The sequence below is a fragment of the Crassostrea angulata genome, chromosome 9 (genome assembly GCF_025612915.1).
Source record: "Crassostrea angulata isolate pt1a10 chromosome 9, ASM2561291v2, whole genome shotgun sequence".
Taxonomy (NCBI): Eukaryota; Metazoa; Mollusca; class Bivalvia; order Ostreida; family Ostreidae; genus Magallana; species Magallana angulata.
In genome coordinates this window covers 32,584,737-32,605,824 of record NC_069119.1, presented here as the reverse complement: position 1 = coordinate 32,605,824, position 21,088 = coordinate 32,584,737, and the positions used below count along the sequence as shown (strand labels likewise).

Sequence of the window (21,088 nt, the reverse complement as noted above, 5' to 3'; positions counted from 1 at the left end):
TGTAAATCAATGGTCATCCAGACGAGGTGTGATGTCAAGATAAAATCTAAAGATATAATCCGCGACCTATATATGAGACTTGTTGGCAGCAGTATGTATGATCCTCTAGATAACAAAGTTTTAAAAAGTGCTATAGCCATTTTTTTAGAGGTGCTCCACGCACATCTATTGAAATTATGGACCATAATCTTTTGGTTTCAATATTAAGACTTTGAATTTGAATGACTAAGAATTAAAACATTGCAGGTCGCTAATTTCATTAGATATTTGAATATTTTTTCTTTACATACACATCCTATATTTATATCAACATGCACGTAGTGGTACTAGTATTTAAAAAGAGAAAACATGTACTTCGATTTCTAATAGAGTGTGTATGCATTTTTATCAATTTTGCTTTTCCTTTTTTGTGTGAGGAAAGCATTCACTTATACTGCTATCCACATTCTTAAACTTTAGTAATGGAATTCTTATGCATGAAGCAATCACATTCTTGTTACCTGTATACTTAGATGTAAAAGAATGTCTATCTGTCCTCTGCACGCCATGTGTATAGGCCTATAACCTCACTGTAAGTTTCGGGATGGGGGTGCGTGGGTGTTAGTTATTGCATTGGCCAACTGCCGGTTTTGCGTCACTTCAAAAACATTTTGAAATACAAAAATTAAGGCCTAAGTCAACAGAACAACATATCCTCTTATCGATCAGTTGTTATCAACAATATAAGGAATGTCTAGTTTTAAATCTTTGGTGGACAAATAAAATTATCGAAGTTCATATCAGCCCAGTGCAAGTGGGTAGATTTATTTTAAAATTCTTTTGGTAAATCTAGCCAGGTTACATGTAGTAAATAGCAGTTTCAAAGGTTTTTTTTAATGAACTTAAGCACTGCTGGGTTTTTTTTCCCAAGGTTTGTGTGTGCTGCTTAAATTCCTAATTTGATTTTTATTGATAGCCACTAGTTACATTGAAATCTCAAATTTGAAATTAGTATGCATTCTGTACATGGCTTAATGTGACGTTCATGGGCACCATACATGTATATAAGACTAAGACAATGTGGGTTTGCTTTACACGGGAAAAATGAAAGTTATACAGATGTGAGGTAAAAAATATATAGCATGAATAGTACGGGTATATGAATGTGAAAAAGAATGCTATAGATCGGTTGGTTTCTGACAACTGCTTATATAAATGATAGCAAAGAAAATGTTAGTAATGGGGGTCTGCAGACTCACAAATCTTGCTTGGCTATTTATCGTGTTTTGCATTTAAGACCAGAACTTCACAATGGCAAATAGAATTTCAAACAATGACCATACAATGTAATAAAACAATTAAGATATTTGGAGATGGGTCATTACCTGCCTTTTTTTTTTTTTTTTAGACCTGATGAGAGTATATCAACCTCGGACTTCGTCCTCGATCAATATATGTAGAATCGGGTATTGACCTCATCAAAAGGGTAAAATCATATCTGATAATAATAAAGAAGGTTTAAGTAATACAATTGTATTATGTCCGCCAATATTTATAAAATAACGAGGTCTTTATCCAATTTGAATCAACCTTTATTTGTAAGAATTAAAGAGTTGACAATTTGAGCACATGGTGATCCCAATTTGAGTTATCGTATGAAGTGTTTTATGGTGACGGATGTACGTATGCGTTAAAGGAACTTTTGTTCATCTCATTTACGCTAGGATATGTATAAGTAGTATATTTTGGATGTGTTAAAAAAACACTTAACCATCTCTTAATTTGATGAGAAGCTACATTAAGTGCTTAAAGTGCGCTATTGCGTTCATTATTTTCCGTTGTGAATGATACTATTCAGAATGCAGTTATTTAGGGATGTGTTTTTTATATAATTGTTTTCCTGTTTAATTAGTTGTGTTTGCTGAAAATCAGGGCTGATACACATTTTGACATTTATCAAGGGCTAGAGCAACTCGGCGTTACTCTTCACCCATGTTGATCTCCCCATCCCCAATTAAAAAAAAAAAACCCTGCACACAATCCACAACCCTAAGTTACTATATTGAGTCGGTTATTCGCCCATTACACATAGTTATACCGGTCAAGGATACTATACAGGATTAGTTCAAATAAAATCGGCCAAGCTGCATTATATTGACACAGCGTGTTTGCGCTAAGTATTAAATATGTGGATATAGGACGTGTTTTGCTGTATTGAGGGCAATCGGGGCTAATTTTGCCCTCTGTTACCCAGGATTTAGCATTCAATATCAACAAATATGCAAGAGATATAATTGATAAAATAAATATATTTGTAGGTATACGTTCATCACACAAAATATCATAGCAACGTTTCATGAAGTCGCATAGCTAATCGACCGCTCAGATTGAATTTGTTTATTTCAAATTATTTGTTTTTTGCGATATTGAATAATGTCCACAACGCTGACCCCAGCAGAAATATTGATCAAATATCGAATCTCGGCTGGAAGCCCATCAATTAAATAACACGATTCGTTATTGACAATGAATAATACATATTTAGGTCTTATAGAGTCAAAACTAAAATGCTTCAAAATTACAATAAAAGACTCGTGCGAAAAATAATTTTCCTTTTCATATGCTTTAATTCTTCCTTAATTATCACGCTAATGACACGACTCTGTGCACATACCTAATTAAATAAACTAGAAACAACTAATTTTTTCCCGGTGTTAAATAAAAACCCGGAACGAATTTCCCCGCTATGTGCCCCTGTGGAGAAATCCTCGGTTCACTTCCTTTACAACCGGACACTCAATTACCATGGACTCTCTAGAAGAAAAGGCGGAAAGTGGCCATGTCCGGATTTGTACATGTGTGTATGTGTACAATCCCAGATTTAGCGATACACCCCTTCCCCCCCCCCCCCCTTTTTTTTTAAAAATGAAATTGTTATAATTTTGTCTAAGATCGAAGTACATTCATATATACTTCGAACTGAATGTGGTGTTCGTTTGAATTTGATGGCCAATAAAGTTGAATATTTATCACCGGCACGCATTATTTTCTTTACATGGAGCCACATCAAGAATGAAGAGGCTTGCACGTTCTTTTTTTTAATCGCGAACTAGACCTAGATATACAAGAGTCACATCTATACACGATCAGGTTTTTCCACCGTTTTCAACCCACTCAAATTATCTGAAGAAATCACTTATCTGACTACTTTGCACGAGAAAAAGGGATCTATATATATAAATTACTATCAAAATCAAACTTTACAAACCAGATACATGCTACTCTTTTTATCAATCTACTTCAAAATTAAAAGATACGACAAATTTTAAACTACAAAAATTTACTTATATAAAGCAATGACATGAAAAATGAAAAAAAGAGGGGTAAAAAAGTGTTTTGCTTTTAGCTGTATTGAAAAAAGAATATGTTTTATTCTCTGACTTTTCGAACTGGAAATATATAATGTATTAGGGATTGAAAGGCACGTGTGTATTGATTAACTAAATAAAAGGCACATCGACGAATTACGCAACCAATTCGGAATTATTCCATGCATATAATCTCAATTATTTGTTTAATCAATAATAGTTTATATATTACACAACCTTCAACAAATTCTCCCCACCTCGTCAATAAGCACAAACGCTTTGAGTAAGCTAGGATCAAAACTATGTAATTACATATGTAAATCTGAATAGGATGTTTACTGAAGGAGTAATGTGGTTGTAGTATGTGAACCTTCCGCCGTGAAAAATAGTCCACCGAAATCATTATAAATCTAAGTGTCATTTCCTTTTCTTAAATTGCAAAAATATCAAACTGTGTTCAGATAAGTATAAATGTACATGAAATTAATTAAAGAATAAACCTATATTATTTCAAAGCATATCAGAGTTTCTCTCAGTATCAACTGGTTGTAAAACGCCAACAGGTAATAACAATTTTTTGACAAGTATATTTCTAATGAATAAAAAACCCCTTTAAAAAGCATATGTATCTTTTACAAGAAAATAATGTTTTTTCAGCTATACGTTCTTTGACAATGTAGGTAGCGAGAGTTAGGGATTTAAATTCTATATTGGCGTCTGAAGTGACCTAAAAATGTCTTGTTAATCCTCTGATTAACAAAGCTCCTGGTGAGTAAGCATTATTGTCCTGTGTCCATTCATTCGGCCGTAGACATAATAAAGAGTACACTTAGTAAACAGTTGATACTTTCTGATCCGTTATAATAGGTACCAATCCGATATTAAAGCAATGATCATTCTTGGCCTGAAAGATTTAACCCTATATTTAGAACAGTTTTACGACCAGTGACGTCACACTGTACATTCTTTAAGGCAGTCGTTTTAAATTCTGTTTTCAGCTATTTACAATTATTTTTAACCCCCCGGTCCCACTTCTAACTGAGAGAGAGAGAGAGAGAGTTGGGGGGGGGGGCAAGTAATAAGAAGCTACATGTATAAGAATACGAATATTTAGAACCATTTTCAACAAGACTTTATACTTTACAGGTATCTATATTTTTTACTTGCATCAAAACAAGTAAAAACGACTCAAAAGCCAGTCAAATCTTGTTGATTTCAACGAGCAATGGCTGAGAGGCCCGCAATGATCGAAACAGACAGGCCTACGTCATAATGCTTTTTGACGCCACTACTCAAAGTCCAAGTTCTTATTAAAAATGGTTCAATACAAAAATTCATTTCTGTCTGACATTGTACATTGTTTTGTTTTTTTATCTATTGCAATGTAGATTAAACTTAAAAAAAAAATTTCCGATCAATTGCGTAAGCTAAGAAAATAAAAGAGAATATTTTATTGATGGCATGCGACGTCCAAGAGAAGAAGCCATTGACATTATTGACGTCATTTTGATTGCTGGTTACCTACTGACTATCCGGTTTGTTGATAGAAACTATATCTTTTGTTGCACTCTTATCAATAACTCTATTCAGTGGGTTTGGCCTCATTTTTCTTTTACTTTTATCATATTCAAAAAACGTTATGGAAGCTGTAATTATTAGAGAGAGTGTAAATTTTGGCATTATGCAGTTCTGCCGATCTATACATAGGAAATACCAATTTCTCACCTCAATATATCTAGACACGTGTATACTTTACAACTTCATGGTCATATTGAAAATGAAATTAGCTTTTAATTTTCGTAGACCTTTCTTCGTTTTTCTGGCGAATTCTGGTTTACAAATCATTTTTTTGCTGTAGCTCACAATGATTTTTTTCTGCAATGCTAATACATAATCATTTCATTCGTCCGAAAAAAAAATTAATCCAAAAAAAATATATATATATAAAGAAATAGGGCAATCGAACCCCCCCCCCCCCCCCACACACATTTTCACATCGTTTTGAATGTGAATGTGTACCGATAATTCATTTATCATCCTATGTACATCAACATCAGTATAATTAACCTCTTCATGATAACTGGGGCACTGTTCTTTTACAGGGCAAATTAGCATAACAAATTAAATATCATGTACAAATTTTGGTTTTAAAGGCGAAGCATAATATTTTATTTCCAGAAATTTGTTCTGAAATTAATCACAAATTAAAAAAAACCAGCAAAATAGCACGAATACGTTTAAGAAAACATGAATGTAAAATTCCTTTAGCTTATCAACTGGAGATCTTATGTACCCTACATAGTAATACAAGTTTGCACTTATTTCTGCACTCAGATCGATTTTATGAACTGATTTTAGCTCCACATCAACAATGGGATAGCAGAAATCAATACCAAGACCTTATAGATTCGTCTATTTTCTTCCCCTCTCTTTTCAGTGTGTATATATAAATTCATCTTTGAGCGCAAAGCGGTACTTGATGGCTCGGTGCCATCAGAGATTTTGGAGTGCCGGCAAGACCGCCTTGACGCATTGCAGGTGTCCTCCGTCGTCAAAATATTGGGCCGTGTTTTCCTAACGATGGGGTTTTGCAATGATTTGAATATTTTATTCCTTTGTTTCCTTACACACTGACAAGTTGGAAATTAGCCCACATGGCCCGACTGATGTCAGTGTCAAAAGTTTTTCTAGTCTCCGTGAATGTCCTTGAGGGTGTTGAAAAGTTTGGATGGTCTTGGCCATTTTTAATGCTATATTTATCTCCTTGAAATGAAGAGTTCTGTATCAATGTCGCAATAAAGTTTTAAAATTTAGAGAATGTGAAATTAAGATATAGGAAAATGGTAAATTTTTAAAGCTAGAATATGTGGATGGTGTTATTACTAAATAATAGTTTTAGGTCAAAAATGTCATATTTAATAGAAGTTTAAGGCAAATATGATGGTTAATCTGTGGATCATCCTGTCTCATTAAAACTCTCTTTTTCACCAAAACAGTTGTAGAAATTTTATCATATTGCCTTTTTACTTACTGCAGATAGTGCAAAAAGGGTTCACCATGAGGCTAAATTAGCCGTATTTTTAGAATTTTATTTTACCGCTATTAATTAATGCCTATTGTTATATGATAATTATTTGGGAGAGGGCTTAGACAGTTAGATTATCCACACCCCAATCCCAATCCTATTACGGTATGCCAATACATGCACTATGTTTATGTACATAATAAAATAACTTATGACTAACAAGATTGAAATGCTAACTAATTTATTCAATTTCATAAAAAGAAATGTTTCTCTTTAAATAAATATATCCCGCAATTTTTTGTACTGGGCGACAGTAAAATGAAATTTTTGCTTCAATAAATGCATCTAAATAGCTTTTTCAACAAAAGCAGGACTAGAAAAGGTTCTTTAACTATAATCTTTACAGTGAAATACAAATTCATGATGAAAATATCCAACATGAAAAAAAAAATGCAGCTCGAATTGCTATAAGGTGGTTGGATGGTCAACGACCTTAAATTTTTAGAAACGAAGTTTTAAGATATAAATTTTTCAATTGGTAAATAAAATTTCCATATTTGTTAGCTTTTCAATTTGAATATTTTTTATATCTTTATATAGAGCTCTTCTTCTTCTTCTTCTTCTTCTTCTTCTTCTTCTTCTTCTTCTTCTTCTTCTTCAATTAAAATGGCTACGACCTCTTCAACATTAAAATAAAAACTTTTTTCCTTTAATTCCTTCTGTAAAAACAAGTATGTGTTCACCGGTGTACTTTATAACGTTAAATTCTTTAATACATGGTTTCATGGGCATTCATGGACGAAATAAAACCTAAATGTTTATACATTAACTTTTCCCAAATACGAAAAATAGAATAAAGATTAATTCCGTCATTCTTGTCATGGGAAAATATTTCCAACCATGGTCAATTGTTAGCTATATATACCCAGAACTGTTAGCGGCTATATGAATACACGTATATATGGCTTTTGTCTAATTATTGTGTTCTGCAAAAGCGCCTTTCCGTTTACTTTATTAAAATTGCATTGATGAATCGGAAAACATTCACAAATCAAATATAATTTTGAAATTAGAGACGCGAAAAGAAAAAAAATACTCGGGTGCATGATTGACCTTGCTTACTCTCTCTTAAAAGTTGCCCTGAATATAAACGTTGATAAGAAAATCTTACATTGAATAGGAAATATCATTCATTAGTTTTTATCATCGGCAAATTTTAAAATGCTAATCAACAATGTACATGTATGTATCGAGGGAAATCGATATCGTGATAAAAGACTGAACAAAATTATCACAAACGGAGATTTAAACTATAGTTAAGTTACAATTTTCGTATCAATTACACCAACAAATTATTTAAAAAACGGTAATTGATATACTGCCTGTATTAAGAAGGAACGCCGCGAATCTTAAAGAACGAGATACCAGTAGTCACCGGTGCGCAAGGACTGAATATATAACCAAACAAGAAAGGATATTTGATCTAATCTAAAGACGAAGTTGAGCAATTATCTAACAGAACAAGAATTGAGTGGTTTTTTCTCTCATTTTTATCTTCCTTACATGTATGTCTGTGTAGAAGCTGTTTTCTTGTTGCTACACAACAATCTTGCTTCGCATTGTGCAACACCATGTATGGCTGACAGAAAAGTGGGACAAATTATTCGTCTTTCTATCTTTCTTTCATATTTTTTCCTCTCCTTTCTTTATCTCTTTCATATATTTCTTTCTTTCTTTCCTCTCCTTTCTTTAACTCTTTCATATATTTTTCCTTTTTTCTTTCTTTCTTTCTTTCTTTCTTTCTTTCTTTCTTTCTTTCTTTCTTTCTTTCTTTCTTTCTTTCTTTCTTTCTCTCTCTCTCTCCTCGATAGAATGAAGATTCAAGACATTCAGAATCATTCAAATAAACACTCTGCCTCAACTTACATAATAGTTCTAAAGACTAAAAAAATCCTTATCATTTGTTATGTAGATAAAAAAGTTATGAACCACTTATTTTAGAATTACATTCAGGTAAGATCGATTGAATAATTCTTTTCCTTTCATCTAGAGCGTCTGCTATATTCGTGAAAAAGAAAATCTATATATAAATATAAAATTCATATATATCCTTCGATTTGACTTCGATTGTTAGGTTAAGACTAAAACATTCTTTACATAAATGCTGTACAAGAAAAAAAGTTCAAAATTTGTATTTTGTAAGGTTGAACTGATAAAGTACTCTTTTTATAGGTCTGCTATAATTATTATAACTATCTTCGCGGAAACAAAATCTATAAATCAATAATTCCCGAAGACTATCGAAGATTGCAATAAAATGCCCTCTTGCCGCGAATGAAGAAAAAAAATTACGTTGACAATGTCATCAATAAATAAAGTACACCTGTAATTCTCCTCTAATTTCTTCTCATTCTAGGAAAAAAAAAAACCTCTCTCGTATTTGATGTCAGAAGTTTTAACTCTCGGAAGGGTTGTAAACACATGCATATAGAGGTGTTCTATTTGAGGAATAAGAAATCAGTTTTTGAGAATATTATTTGAGAATTATGTGGTGACCAATATCAGCGATGTATGTAGGAAGAAATCTATCATGAAGCCTCACAGTCTTTTTTTTTTTTTTTTTTAGATTTGATCTCAACACCCCCCCCCCCCCAGACCATAACGATCCCCTCATAATATTCATAGACTGATTTTTCATCACTTGTATTTTTCAGCAGCTTTACGATTAAATGATGAACTGTTGACATTTACACGATTTCCTTTTCGTTTAATATGCAAACCCCGCTTGAATCCAATTCAATTCAATATATAAAAACTTGAAAAAAATACCTATCAAATTGATTATTAATAAACCCCGCTTGCGCCCCGCATTATATAATTTGCGTCATTGGTGGACTGTATTGGTCTATACATTGATTGGTATTGTTATCACTAAACACTGTAAAATGTAAATATATCAGAATAAAATATGCATGGATAATATAAATCAATAGTTTGAGAGCTTAGTTATATAAAGAAATGTTAACTTATCAGAAAACAAAAATTACATAAGTCAAGCTAAATGTTATTGAAGCAAAGATGTAAATTCACGAAACAATAAAATGGTTATTTGAAAAAAACACACTCACACACAAGCCAAAATGTCCAAGTTTGTGGGGAAAAATGTCAATAATTTAACGCATATCAAAATAATGGTTTAGAAAAACGACCCAAAACCTTATGGTTTGTAAGGGGAAAAATGTCGATAATTTTACGTAGATTTTGATAGCCGATATTCCAAACTCAAGTCAACTGTGAATAAATGGCGTTAAAGTAAAATGATGCAATTATTCTCAATCACCGTGTAATGGTAATTTGGGATTTAAAATCTTTCGTGACATTAGGTAGTAAAATTACATAGATTACAAAAGATCGTTGACGATACAGGATTTGTAATTCACAAAATTTAAAAAAACTTTACTCTGCAAATCAAAACAGATTCAAATAGGATGTAGTTAAGGGAGGATTTGCTTTGTAGCCTAAAATAACTTTTAATGTGCTTGAAAAAAAAAAAATAATGTCAGAAAAAGTAACTAGAGAATGTGTACATTTACTTACAACGATTGATCTAAAGGAAATACATGTATGAACACAAAATAAATCTACTTAATTTCAAAGCAATATGTAAAGCAAAACTAAGACGGATATACTTGTATCATTTCGGATTAATTTAGTTTGTTCTACATAATCTCGGTATTTGTTTCGGGGATAACACCGCGAGACGGTTTTATTCTAAATAATGTTATTTGTTTAGTCTATAAAACTTCCGGTTTTTCATCTTAATTGTCTTTTGATAACATTTGATAAAATCCATAGGTCAGAGTATTTGTCCAAATGGTTAAAACATTTCAGACGCTCTGATTGAAGCAAAATAAGATTATTGTTATTTAAGAGTGTATAAAAAATACATAAATATACATGTACCTTAGCTACAATTTAAACTGAATTAAGTTAAAATTTTGAGTAGAACCGAAAGATTTTGTATGAATGTAATAATGCAATGTTAAATCATAAATGTTAAATCATAAATGTTAAATCATAAAAAAATTTAAATGAAGCGTTCTAACTTATCTTGCATGGTACCGGAAGTAATAAAAATCAAGCCGGACACGGTAATAGCGGAGCTCTACTTAATGGATAACACAGACAAGACATTAAATACAAGTTATTTTCTTAATGAAGTAAAATCAAGGGTATTACATGTAAGTCAGTGTGTACGTTTCAAAAAGTTTAAAAGTAATACTCAATCGGAGTTTGGTCCAACATAATTAAGGACGCCATGACCCGAATTTTTTGTTTAAAATTCCGACTGAATTTGAATGGACTATGTCCTCAAAAGTCCTCAAGAAAAAAAAGAGGCCAATTTGTTAATAATGGATGAAAAGAATTGAGGTCAGTGACCAAACTTGATTGATATCTAAATTATGGAAATGAGACAACATTGAACATACCACCGTTCTGGTCAGTGAAAAGCATACATTTAAAAGTACTTCTAGGTCACCGTACACCTCTTGAATTGTATTTATTGAATGAGGTAAATGACTTCCAAAATGGAGGCATTTAAAAACAAAATAACTGAAAAGGACAAATGTTTTCATCTGGTCAATAAACGGCCGTTTTTTTAAAAAAAGAATGAGGAAGTTTGCTCGTTTGTGCTGAAGAAAAATCGTCTCTGCATGGTTAACGTGCAGTATGCACGTGTATGTATGAACAGTTGGGTCTTCCACAATATGAAGGATTCTAGGTTGTCAAAAAATAGATCTAGCTAAAAAGTATTATTTCTTTCTATATGGCCATAAATTGATAATAAGTAAACTTTTTAAAGTTACTAGTATATCTTTAGACTTCAATCTTAACTTCATGCAATTAAGTACTTTCCCATACTTTCTTTTTATATAACAGTCACGTAGCCTGTACAAGACAAACTCTTTTTCCTAAGGAGATTTAAACTACATGTATCTTCAAAAGCAAAGACTGTTCAGCCCAACCTTAATCGCCAAAAACAAAACTTTGAAATTATATGTAGAGTATTTTACAAAAATTGATCCGAAACAAGAAAGATGAAATTTTCTGCGCGAGAGGTTTTTATTAAGTGAATATTGTTCTAATGGTGAGTGAAAATTTGTGTAATTACAATAAATAAATAAACAAATTAACAAATAAACAAACAAACAAATAAAATGCAGATTTTTCATTTTAAATAATTAAACAAATATTTAATTTTGCAAATAAGTACATTATAGGATTGGACATAAGGTTGTGCCTTTTTTAGTCCTCTCCTCAAGAATTAAAGTTACAACTAATATTTCAAGTCAATTTGTCTCATGTTTGTAGGTCTGCAGATGACTTATTGTATGTAGCTATCTGATAAAACGAGACCTATAGTCAAGACCTCACATGGCTACATGTACATATCTGTATTTACAACATGATACAACCAAAGATAGAGAGACATATTAAACATTGACAGCTGTGATAAAAGCAACAGTTATCTACCTTTTGACCGGATTTCGCAATTCGACTTTCATATTATGCAATTGTTTGGACATTGTACATGTACATTGTAACAGGAGGCTTAGTGGCCAACAAATGGCTAATCTGATGTACCTACATTTTAAAATGAGACTTGTTAAGCTATAAACTATTATTGTTGGTATTTCCCTATATTTTCATACAGAACTCTTCTTTCAAAGAAGATAAATATAGCCTAAAATGACCGCGCCTATCCAGCCCTCTTAAAGTTTGCTTTGACAAATCTATCGCACCCTAGTCATCATCATTCATAGTATAATGTTGATTTGTGGGAATCTTTGTCAAGTCGCAAACATTTTTTAAAAATCAAAATCTAGTGTATACATGGATATCAATTTGTCACTTTTACCCGAATCCATTGCAGCTTTCATCTTTGATTAATTCTAAGGTCAAGGCCACAAGCTTTTAAAAATTCATTGGCAGATTAAAAACCCGTTTGTAAAAAAAAATTCCATGGCCAATCTTACATTGTAAAAATATTAATTTAGTGTGCTTGTATCATGCTATTGGTCAGTGAGTATTTGTAAAGATTTTCTTACAATGAAATATTCCATTTAAACCGTCTTTATCAAATAAGTTTTAAAACCTTCGATTCGATTAAAATAGTTTTATTGTTCAACGAAAACTGGAGAGACTTCTTTTGAGTTAATTGCTTTGTTGGGTTAAACTTTAACCTACTTGTAAAGCACAGAAACTTCTTTCTGTAAAAAAAAAAATATTTAATATCCTGTGATAATATTGAATTCATGCTTGAGAATTTTCTTTGTCGAAATTTGAAAGAGATCTAGTAATACATGTAAATGTATACAAAATTCTCTCATTGTATTGAACAAATTACAAATACAAGTTTGAAATAGACTACCTCTAGTTAAAATTAAGAATGTTAGTCCGACACTCTCATTAAATCATTACCGTAATCATCAATAATTCAATTAAACTACAATTAAGAGAGGAAGTGGAATTCATCCTCTATATCTCCCAAGTTGCAGAGCTTGCAGGTACGCTTAGTTACAAATTCATCCCCGAAATCGTCAGGTCTCTATTATCAATGGCGGACTATTACCATGTAGAAATGTATTAAATCACCGAAAGAATTTTTACATGTAGAAGGCGGAGTAACTCTTGTTCCATGTATGTTCTCGGTTTAGAATAGATATTGGTGTTTTTAGGAGTAAATAATACAAAGTTTATGAATATCGCTTTTATTTTCTTATTTTTTTCATACAAAACAGTCAGGTATGATTTATCAATACTATTGAAAAAAAAACCCGTAAACGTGTACTTTATGAGAGAAATTTTTGAAGATGAAAGTAAAACACTGAAGAATTTTTTTTTTCAAATACAAAAAATAGATCTAATGTGCATGTTGTGTTCTCAGCTCGAAAATATTAAAGTAACACAGGCTTGAAGGATACCGCAATTTTTATATGACAAGAAAGAACAAGAGGCCTATGGGCCACATTGCTCACCCGTGTATTAATGTCCTACGCATTGCTAATAGCAATACTTATAATAATAGTGATATTTGCTATGTAGCTTTATTATATAAAATAAAAGTACATGTCTAACAGCGTATAAACATTCCATGCACAGTAATACTTTTTATATAGAGCATACAAGTTACAAGTACATACAAGTAGTTATTTATGTTCACCCTATTCGGTTTAATATCAGAAGAAAGAAGAAAAATTGCCACTATGATCACAATTTTTTTTTGAAAAAATCCTTTTAATTTTTAAAATTCGTTTTACACGTACAAATCAGATTTCATATTGTCTGTATATCCCATTATGGTTCCTATTGGTCATGATAATTCTTTTTTTTTTAAATCATGACTTAAGCTTAAAAAAGCCCAAACAACTTGTTTTTTAAAATAATTAAAATGAGAAGATTGAATTTTTTGCAAATCTACTTAAAGACAGATGAATAAAGTTGATTACGTGGATAAATTATTGCACGCACGTGTTTAAAATATTAAAGGGTCCTAGAGCTAAAATCTTGAATTGTAAAAAGAAAACAAAATCATAAAGCAAATTGTAAAGCACAAAATAATTTATCACATCTGTTTATTAATGAACATTTGTTTTCGGTCAGATTACTCCAAATACTAACATAAATACATACTCGATACGCAGCGGAAATCATAATAAAATAATAATAACCTTTGAATTTCTTCTTTTTTATGATTAAAATGCAAAGATACAAAATAGCATGTATTTCACTTTAAAAAAAATGATTTCTTAACTTTTAAAAACAATATAATCACAAATAGTCTCGTCCAACCAAAGTCTACAAGTATCTCTGACTGTCCGATTGAACTAGACGAGCGGTCATAATAACTCCGCAGAAACGCTCAGATACTTTTTCCACTCACATCATATACATATTGGATCTCTCAAGATTTGCGATTGTAAATGAATTTTATCCAAATAGTTGTGTGTTTTCTATCACCAGCCCCTATTTGACAAAATGGTTCAGAAGTTTTAAAGAAAATCATTTCTATGTAAGATAATACCCCATCCCCTAGCCCCTATTAGGTTTTTCTCCAAACAAAATGGTTGTGGATTTGGCAAAGAAAACTATGTATACTTGCTTGCGGCCATTTATTAATTTTCAGCTAAGAATAAAGTTCAAAATTGATGTATAAACTTAATTTGGCAGTGGCAAGGCTATATATGTAATAACTTTATTTTTTTCCCTTAAAATTTGTGAAAATGATCAAGCTTCATTGTCATATTGCCAAAGTAGATGAAATAAGGGAAAACTTTAAGCATTCGATACCGGTAACAGACCAGTCACAGACCACGATTTCACTCTATCCACAATTTTGTTACAAACTCCAGTCTCAAACAAAACTGAACCTGCAAAACAATAACAAATGGAAAGTTTGCAGTGGTGAGACCGAGAATATACAATCATACTGAAGCAGTACAGATGGTTTGGATACCTTATGGAAGATTAAACGCCTTGTGAGTAAACGTCCACACTCGTTCTACCATAGGTTAATAATCTAGATCCCAAACGTGACTTATCAACAAGTACCAGTATATACGTCCAGCCGTAGTAAGCCATAGCTCTTGACACTATCTCAATCCATAGCGTTACTCTACAGACCGGGTCATTTGTTGTTAGTACCTCTCACCTGTAACCCGCCGCCATGCTCTGTCTCTTGCTCCTGTTGTTGTCTGTGTTTGGTTCCTCTCATCAGCAATGCTGCTTTCCGTCCCAGTGGGAGGGGATTGAGGCGGGTGTCATGGACACTGTTCAACCAGCAGCAAAAGTTCCCATCAGCACCAAGGTGAGTGGGAGGGTAGAGGTATTTGTTGCATACTACTGCAGTGTACAGGGAAATATTCGCCCCTGTTTTGTTTTCATCCCTTTTGCCCTCGTTGTCGGCGGGCGAATTCTAATGTCTCAAATTGTCTCTCTTAAAACACAACTATGTTTGGGCGAATTTAAGACGGTGCGAAACTGTAAGTAAGGAAGGACGAATATAACACGGGGCAAAAATATCCCTGTATACAGTATATAATTACTTGTTAGGTTTGTTACTGATTGACAACACGACATATTTCAGTAAACTATCAGTAACAAACCTAATAAGTGTTTTTTGTCGAGGAACCACTGTTTGTAAATTACTACCTGAAGAAATTGAAGAAAGAAATATAAGGTAAAAGACATAACATTTGCCATGTCGCCATGTATAATTTGCTGCTTACCGACTATTGAAATATGGACGGCAATCACGTGACGCGTTTATCCAGTGACGTTGCGTTCTTGTCGATTGCAAAACAGTTTTGACACAAGATGAACGCAAAACAGGCAAAGTTGTCAATGAAAAGAGTCCAGTTTGACCATAATGTTCACACTCTGTTAGTTCCATACGAAGATAGGAAAGGTGAATGGATGAATTAGGTCATTGACAGAGCTCATTTTGGAAGAAGAGTTCGACAGACAAACTGATATTGTTAGCGAAACTAGTATTAAAAAAAATGATAAAGTTATCAAAGGGCAAGTGAACTTGGACGATCATCGTCTCAAGCCACGGGTTTTGTGTCAATTCTATTTCCACGAAATAGAATGGACACAAAATCCATGGCTTGAGATGATGTTGGGCGATGTACTGTTTGTTTCTTTTGTTTTTTGCTACAGGTGTATTGAACAAAGCAAGAACATTGCTGTTATTTATTCGTGAAACTTCATGACTGTTTACCCCCCTCCCTCCCCCCGGATTAGGTTTATGACGATTGACGAGAATGGGTTTACCTTTCCAATTTATTTGGTTAAAAAATTCTGGATATGTCTAGTTCCTCATATTTATCATAATATCTCGAGCTCTCTATCTAAGCGTTACTAAAATAATTGAATTACACATAAATAAAATGTGAATTGAGTACACGTACATAATTGAAAATTAAAGCATTAATTTCATAACATATTATGCCGTCCAAAAGTTTGAGGTATATTAATAAATCTTAATTACATTTTATATCTTTTAGAGAATATCTAATGAAGTTCATTGTGGTTCATTGCGGTTAAAAGACGCGCCCCTCTATTTTCACCAAGATTATAGGTTTCATATAGTCCTTGATGCAAGATTTCGGGTAGGGAAGGTGGTTATTACCATAGTTTAGATTTTTTTTTACTCCAGAATGAAACTTATTCAAATGCAGGTATGGGATTTCCTGACAGGTCTATGTATGAGGTATGGTGCTCAGGTGACCGTTAAGGCCTGTTGGCCTCTTGTTGAATGAAATAGCGATCTGAGGTACACACAGATCAAAGATCCTTACATATTTGCCGGATATTTCTTATTAACTAATTTTGCTACAAAGAAACGATAACGCCGGACAGTCCATAACATTCAAAGGAGGCACCACAAATAATCATCAAATCAATATTGTTTGTGTTTTGTGTTTCAAACCACCTTCATCTTTGCAATTTTCGGTCGAACATAGTTTGTTGACAAATGATTTGGTAAGGCTCCGTTGGGCACATTACTTCTTCAATATTAACAAAACACATTTTAGCAGTTTTTACTAAGGACATGAATGAAATGATTTATCTATTCTTTATGAAATTATAAAATTATTTCTTATATCAATATAATTTTCAGCATTTGACACTTTTTCATTTCGTATAATTATGCAAACTCCGCCCACAACAGTACGCCATTTGCGTCATTAATGAAATGCATTGGACTATATGTGGTAGTGCCAGGTACATGTATATGACATTCCTACTAGCTCTGGCTAGTGGGTTAACCATTTAGCTCGATCGGTAGAGTAATGGACTGGAGTGCCAAAGGAAGCAGAAGCAAAACGTGTCTCTGTTACATAAACGTTACATATTTGATTCCAAGGGTTATCACGAAGAAACTAGAAAATGTAAATTGTTGTCTTTATTTTGTAGTTTCAATACATCGTCTCTGTGGACTACACCAAGCACCTGCTAGCACTGTCCGGGACTGTTGTCACCGCCGGAAAGACGTCACAAATCAGAATCATCAGGGATTTCACCTCGGTAAATAAACCAACTCATGCGCGGATCCAATTAATTTTCCCCAGAGTAGAAAGGGGGGGGGGGTAGGTTGGGAAAGGGGCTTGGATATGTCCGATGTCTATTTTCGGTAAATTGATGAAAATGAATTTACAGTGGGTGAATTTTCTAAAGAGGGGGGGGGGGGGGCGAACAACCCCCCTCTCTCTCTCTCTCTCTCTCTCTCTCTCTGTATCTTCATGTACATGTATCTAACTATTTTACCTTTAAGAAAGTACAATACACCTTGGACATGGACGCAAACAGCTGTACCAAGTCTTTACTTACAGAGCGGGAAGTTTCCTGTTTAGGTAATCATTCAATTTTTTCAAAGCATATAATTATCAACAAAAATATTTTTATTCACCTTACCCTCTAGATTTTTTTGTGAGTAGTGTTCATCTTTACTTAGATTTTTCGGTTAAGCTTTGAACTGCTTGCAAAAATTAATTGTATTATTTTTATTTTTAAAAAATGACACAAATTGAGAGTGAAATAAAATAAACCATGAAAACTTTCAGATCCTAAAATATATTTTTTTGGAGAAATGACTGAAAAAATTGAAAACAGATTTTTTTTCCTATTTGAAACATATCAAATGATAATCTTTGAGAAAATTTAGAAAATTCTATGTAACTGAAAGATTCCCCCAAAAAATCTAATGCTAATTCTCTATTTATAACAATGTTAATTTTTCATAAAATTGTTGCTGTGTTGATTGTACTAATTATACATGCTATGTATATATATTGTACATCTAAGGAACAAACGGAGATAACTCCACCCTGATCGTCAACACGTACCTCGGAGCAGGAACTCAGAAAATACCCATCTCTGTGTACCATAGTACACTGAACGGGTACCCCACTACAATGTCTGTGTCTGAGGGATGTATCCCCGTTGGAGCCTCTTTCCACGGCACTGATGAAGCCGGAAGTACGTCATACTATTACATGATTTTTTACGTCGTGAATTAAAAAAAAAAACCAACTTTATCAGAACATCTAGAGAGCAATTGTTTTATTTATTTATCATGTTAGCTCTCATAATAATAAAACCGTTACTGCACACTAGAAAACTTATAGAAACTCTGAGCAAAAATTCAAGATTTTTTTTTAATCCAAGATTTTCTTTTTAAGACTATCTATAGACCTATATACATTTTAATCCTAGTAAAAACAGCGTCAACCAAGGATATCCTTCATTCAACAATTAAAGTTAATATAACGCATATATTTTTATAAGCTTTGAATATGAACATCTTTAATCATGTCAAAATCAAAAGCTAACGAACACAAATCATTCTCTTTAATAGGAGAAATGTTCTTTCAACGTCGCGAATAATTATTTATTCACACTTCCATATTTCTTTCCTTCCATTGTAGATAACGTTATTGGCTCTCTCGGGTTCAGTAGCATCACCCCCGGAATCTCAAACAACGCTGTCTTTTCTATCCCTGCCATGTGTATTGCGGCCCCAATGGCGGTAAGTCGTCACGTGATTTCCATATGAGGCATGAGGCAAATTTTACTATTTGCGCACGCATTGCGCCTTGCACTACTTTATTAGACAACGGTTACCTCATTTAAATCTTCAATTACACGCAGATTACTAAAAACGTTACTCGTATCCGTTTGCCTTGAAAATAAAACATTTATACAGTTGCATACATTATGATTCAAATCACGTTTTTCTTCACATAATTATGCGTAAGAATATAAATCGGAAGTATAATTCGCCTACTAAAAGTAAAGCTAATACATACCTTGCTATTTCGGAAACCAACAAACGGTGCTGTATATGTTATTTATCATGGTTAATGCATGTAGCATAATGCCGTATTACATTAACAGAGCTGACCAATGATATTACAATGGCGATCATTCCTTTAAAGGAAATACTTGTTAATATTATTTATACCCTACTTAATTTCACTATATAAGAGTAAATCACTATATGATTCCATGAAAATCACCGTAAAATGATTATCCGCAAAGAGGAGCGTCGGTTTGATGAACTGGGCTGCGTACAAGATCGTAACAGCTAGTCTAGCCGCTATTCTCGGTCTATTGAACGGACCAGTAGTTTAGCCGCTACGTCTCTGATTAGAAGTTGGAAATACATGTATTCAACTAAAAACTTACTACATCAGCATGATTTGTTCATTTTCATGCGAACATGTGCATGCTATAATTCATATTAACTTATAGGATGAACAAAATAACACTGAATTTGATAATTTCTTACCATAATTTAAGGTTTGTTGCAACGTGGTAACTGAGGTAGCCATCTTGAATTTGATGAAATATCTACGTAGCGGCTACGCTAGCTTGTCGTTCAACTGCGTAGCCTACGTACATGTAGCAGCTACGATCTTGAACGCACTCAAGATATATGTAGACCCATTCCGAACAATCTGCATTTTCTCATTCCGAATTAAATCCTGTAATCACACTCAATTGTACAAATTATCATTCTACTTAAATTAGATATACACTTTCGGTGGGAAACAGTGTTCATATATAAATAGTGCCTGTTTGGGAGGGTAATAGTTGAAATTGACACCCCGAGAAAACCATTGTCAACCGACGCGAAGCGGAGGTTGACAATGGTTTTCGAGGGGTGTCAATTTCAACTGTTATCCTCCCAAACAGGCACTATTTATTTTGTTATACTGAATGTCTTTTTTAAAATTTTTAAGAAAATTTTACTGCTTTTATATAGGAATAACGTGAATTCTACAGCAAACCGTACGCGCATAATTTTCGCGCATGTAACATTTTTTAATGTTACCCGTTGCCAAGTGCGTTGCTAACGCTGAGGGTAATAGTAAATATTATTAACTGCTTCTAACCAATCAGATTTCAGTATTTAACATGAAAGTATAACAATAATTATTAATTCTAACTACAGGTGTATATCGGGTTTTAGTTGCTGAAACACGGTTGTAGCAAAAAATGTTTTACACGTATGACGAAATGGCCTATAACACCATGTACAGCCAAGTTCCTGAAACTGCCACTTTAAAATGTATTAAAGCAATTAGTTTTTTGAAAATGATTGACATTTATTATATAGGAATACCAATTGTTTCGCTGTATATCTGTTTTTTACTGTTTAAGTATCATATGTAAGTTGAGGTAATCAAAAGGACAATCTAATGCATACGTTTAACCATAGGTCTTCCGATCCTATGCTTACACACGATGAATAAAAATACCCATTTATTAAATTTAGCGGTAATACTGTTTATATCATATTCTAAATTTTATTTCTCTTTATTTTACAGAATACCGTTGTTGGGTGAAACTCAGCACCATCGTAGATCATCCCAAGGATTTTTTTTGTATTCGTAGATATTTCATATTTTTAATTAAATTTATCAAATTTATCCTTGTTTTGTTTATAACTATCTTTTTCCATTTTATAATGTCATATACAAAGGCTACTGTTTGAATACTTATAGAAAATTTTTGAAAAAAACAACAAAGATCATAAAAAAATAAAATATCAATTTAATACACAACCACAACGTCATTTAAGAAGAACTACATGTATAATGCACTGACCAACTGTTACTGACATTGCTTGGACGGGAAAGAGTTA

General features: G+C 32.8%; 1 protein-coding gene and 1 long non-coding RNA gene across 2 annotated transcripts; one reads left to right on the top strand and one right to left on the bottom strand.

The window, feature by feature from the left end:
• Positions 1-13,997: 13,997 nt before the first annotated feature.
• On the bottom strand, positions 13,998-15,002 carry LOC128163377 (uncharacterized). Its single transcript, XR_008240781.1, has 3 exons — positions 14,891-15,002; positions 14,725-14,804; positions 13,998-14,400 (listed from the first exon to the last, which is right to left on the bottom strand). It is a non-coding gene; the product is annotated as an uncharacterized LOC128163377 (long non-coding RNA).
• Positions 15,003-15,024: 22 nt separating this feature from the next.
• Positions 15,025-20,873, top strand: LOC128163376 (uncharacterized). Its single transcript, XM_052826956.1, has 6 exons — positions 15,025-15,241; positions 17,356-17,466; positions 17,714-17,792; positions 18,244-18,417; positions 18,867-18,967; positions 20,772-20,873. Exons 1-6 carry the CDS (start codon positions 15,101-15,103, stop codon positions 20,787-20,789), a joined length of 624 nt encoding a protein of 207 aa, XP_052682916.1. The 5' UTR covers positions 15,025-15,100; the 3' UTR covers positions 20,790-20,873.
• The last annotated feature ends 215 nt before the right edge of the window (positions 20,874-21,088 follow it).

Excerpts from the sequence above, each read along its gene's own strand:
- LOC128163376 (XM_052826956.1), top strand. The coding sequence starts at position 15,101 with ATGCTCTGTCTCTTGCTCCTGTTGTTGTCTGTGTTTGGTTCCTCTCAT. Across the intron at positions 17,793-18,243 it reads GCGGGAAGTTTCCTGTTTAG|GAACAAACGGAGATAACTCC; the intron begins GTAATCATTCAA and ends TGTACATCTAAG. Across the intron at positions 18,418-18,866 it reads CGGCACTGATGAAGCCGGAA|ATAACGTTATTGGCTCTCTC; the intron begins GTACGTCATACT and ends CTTCCATTGTAG.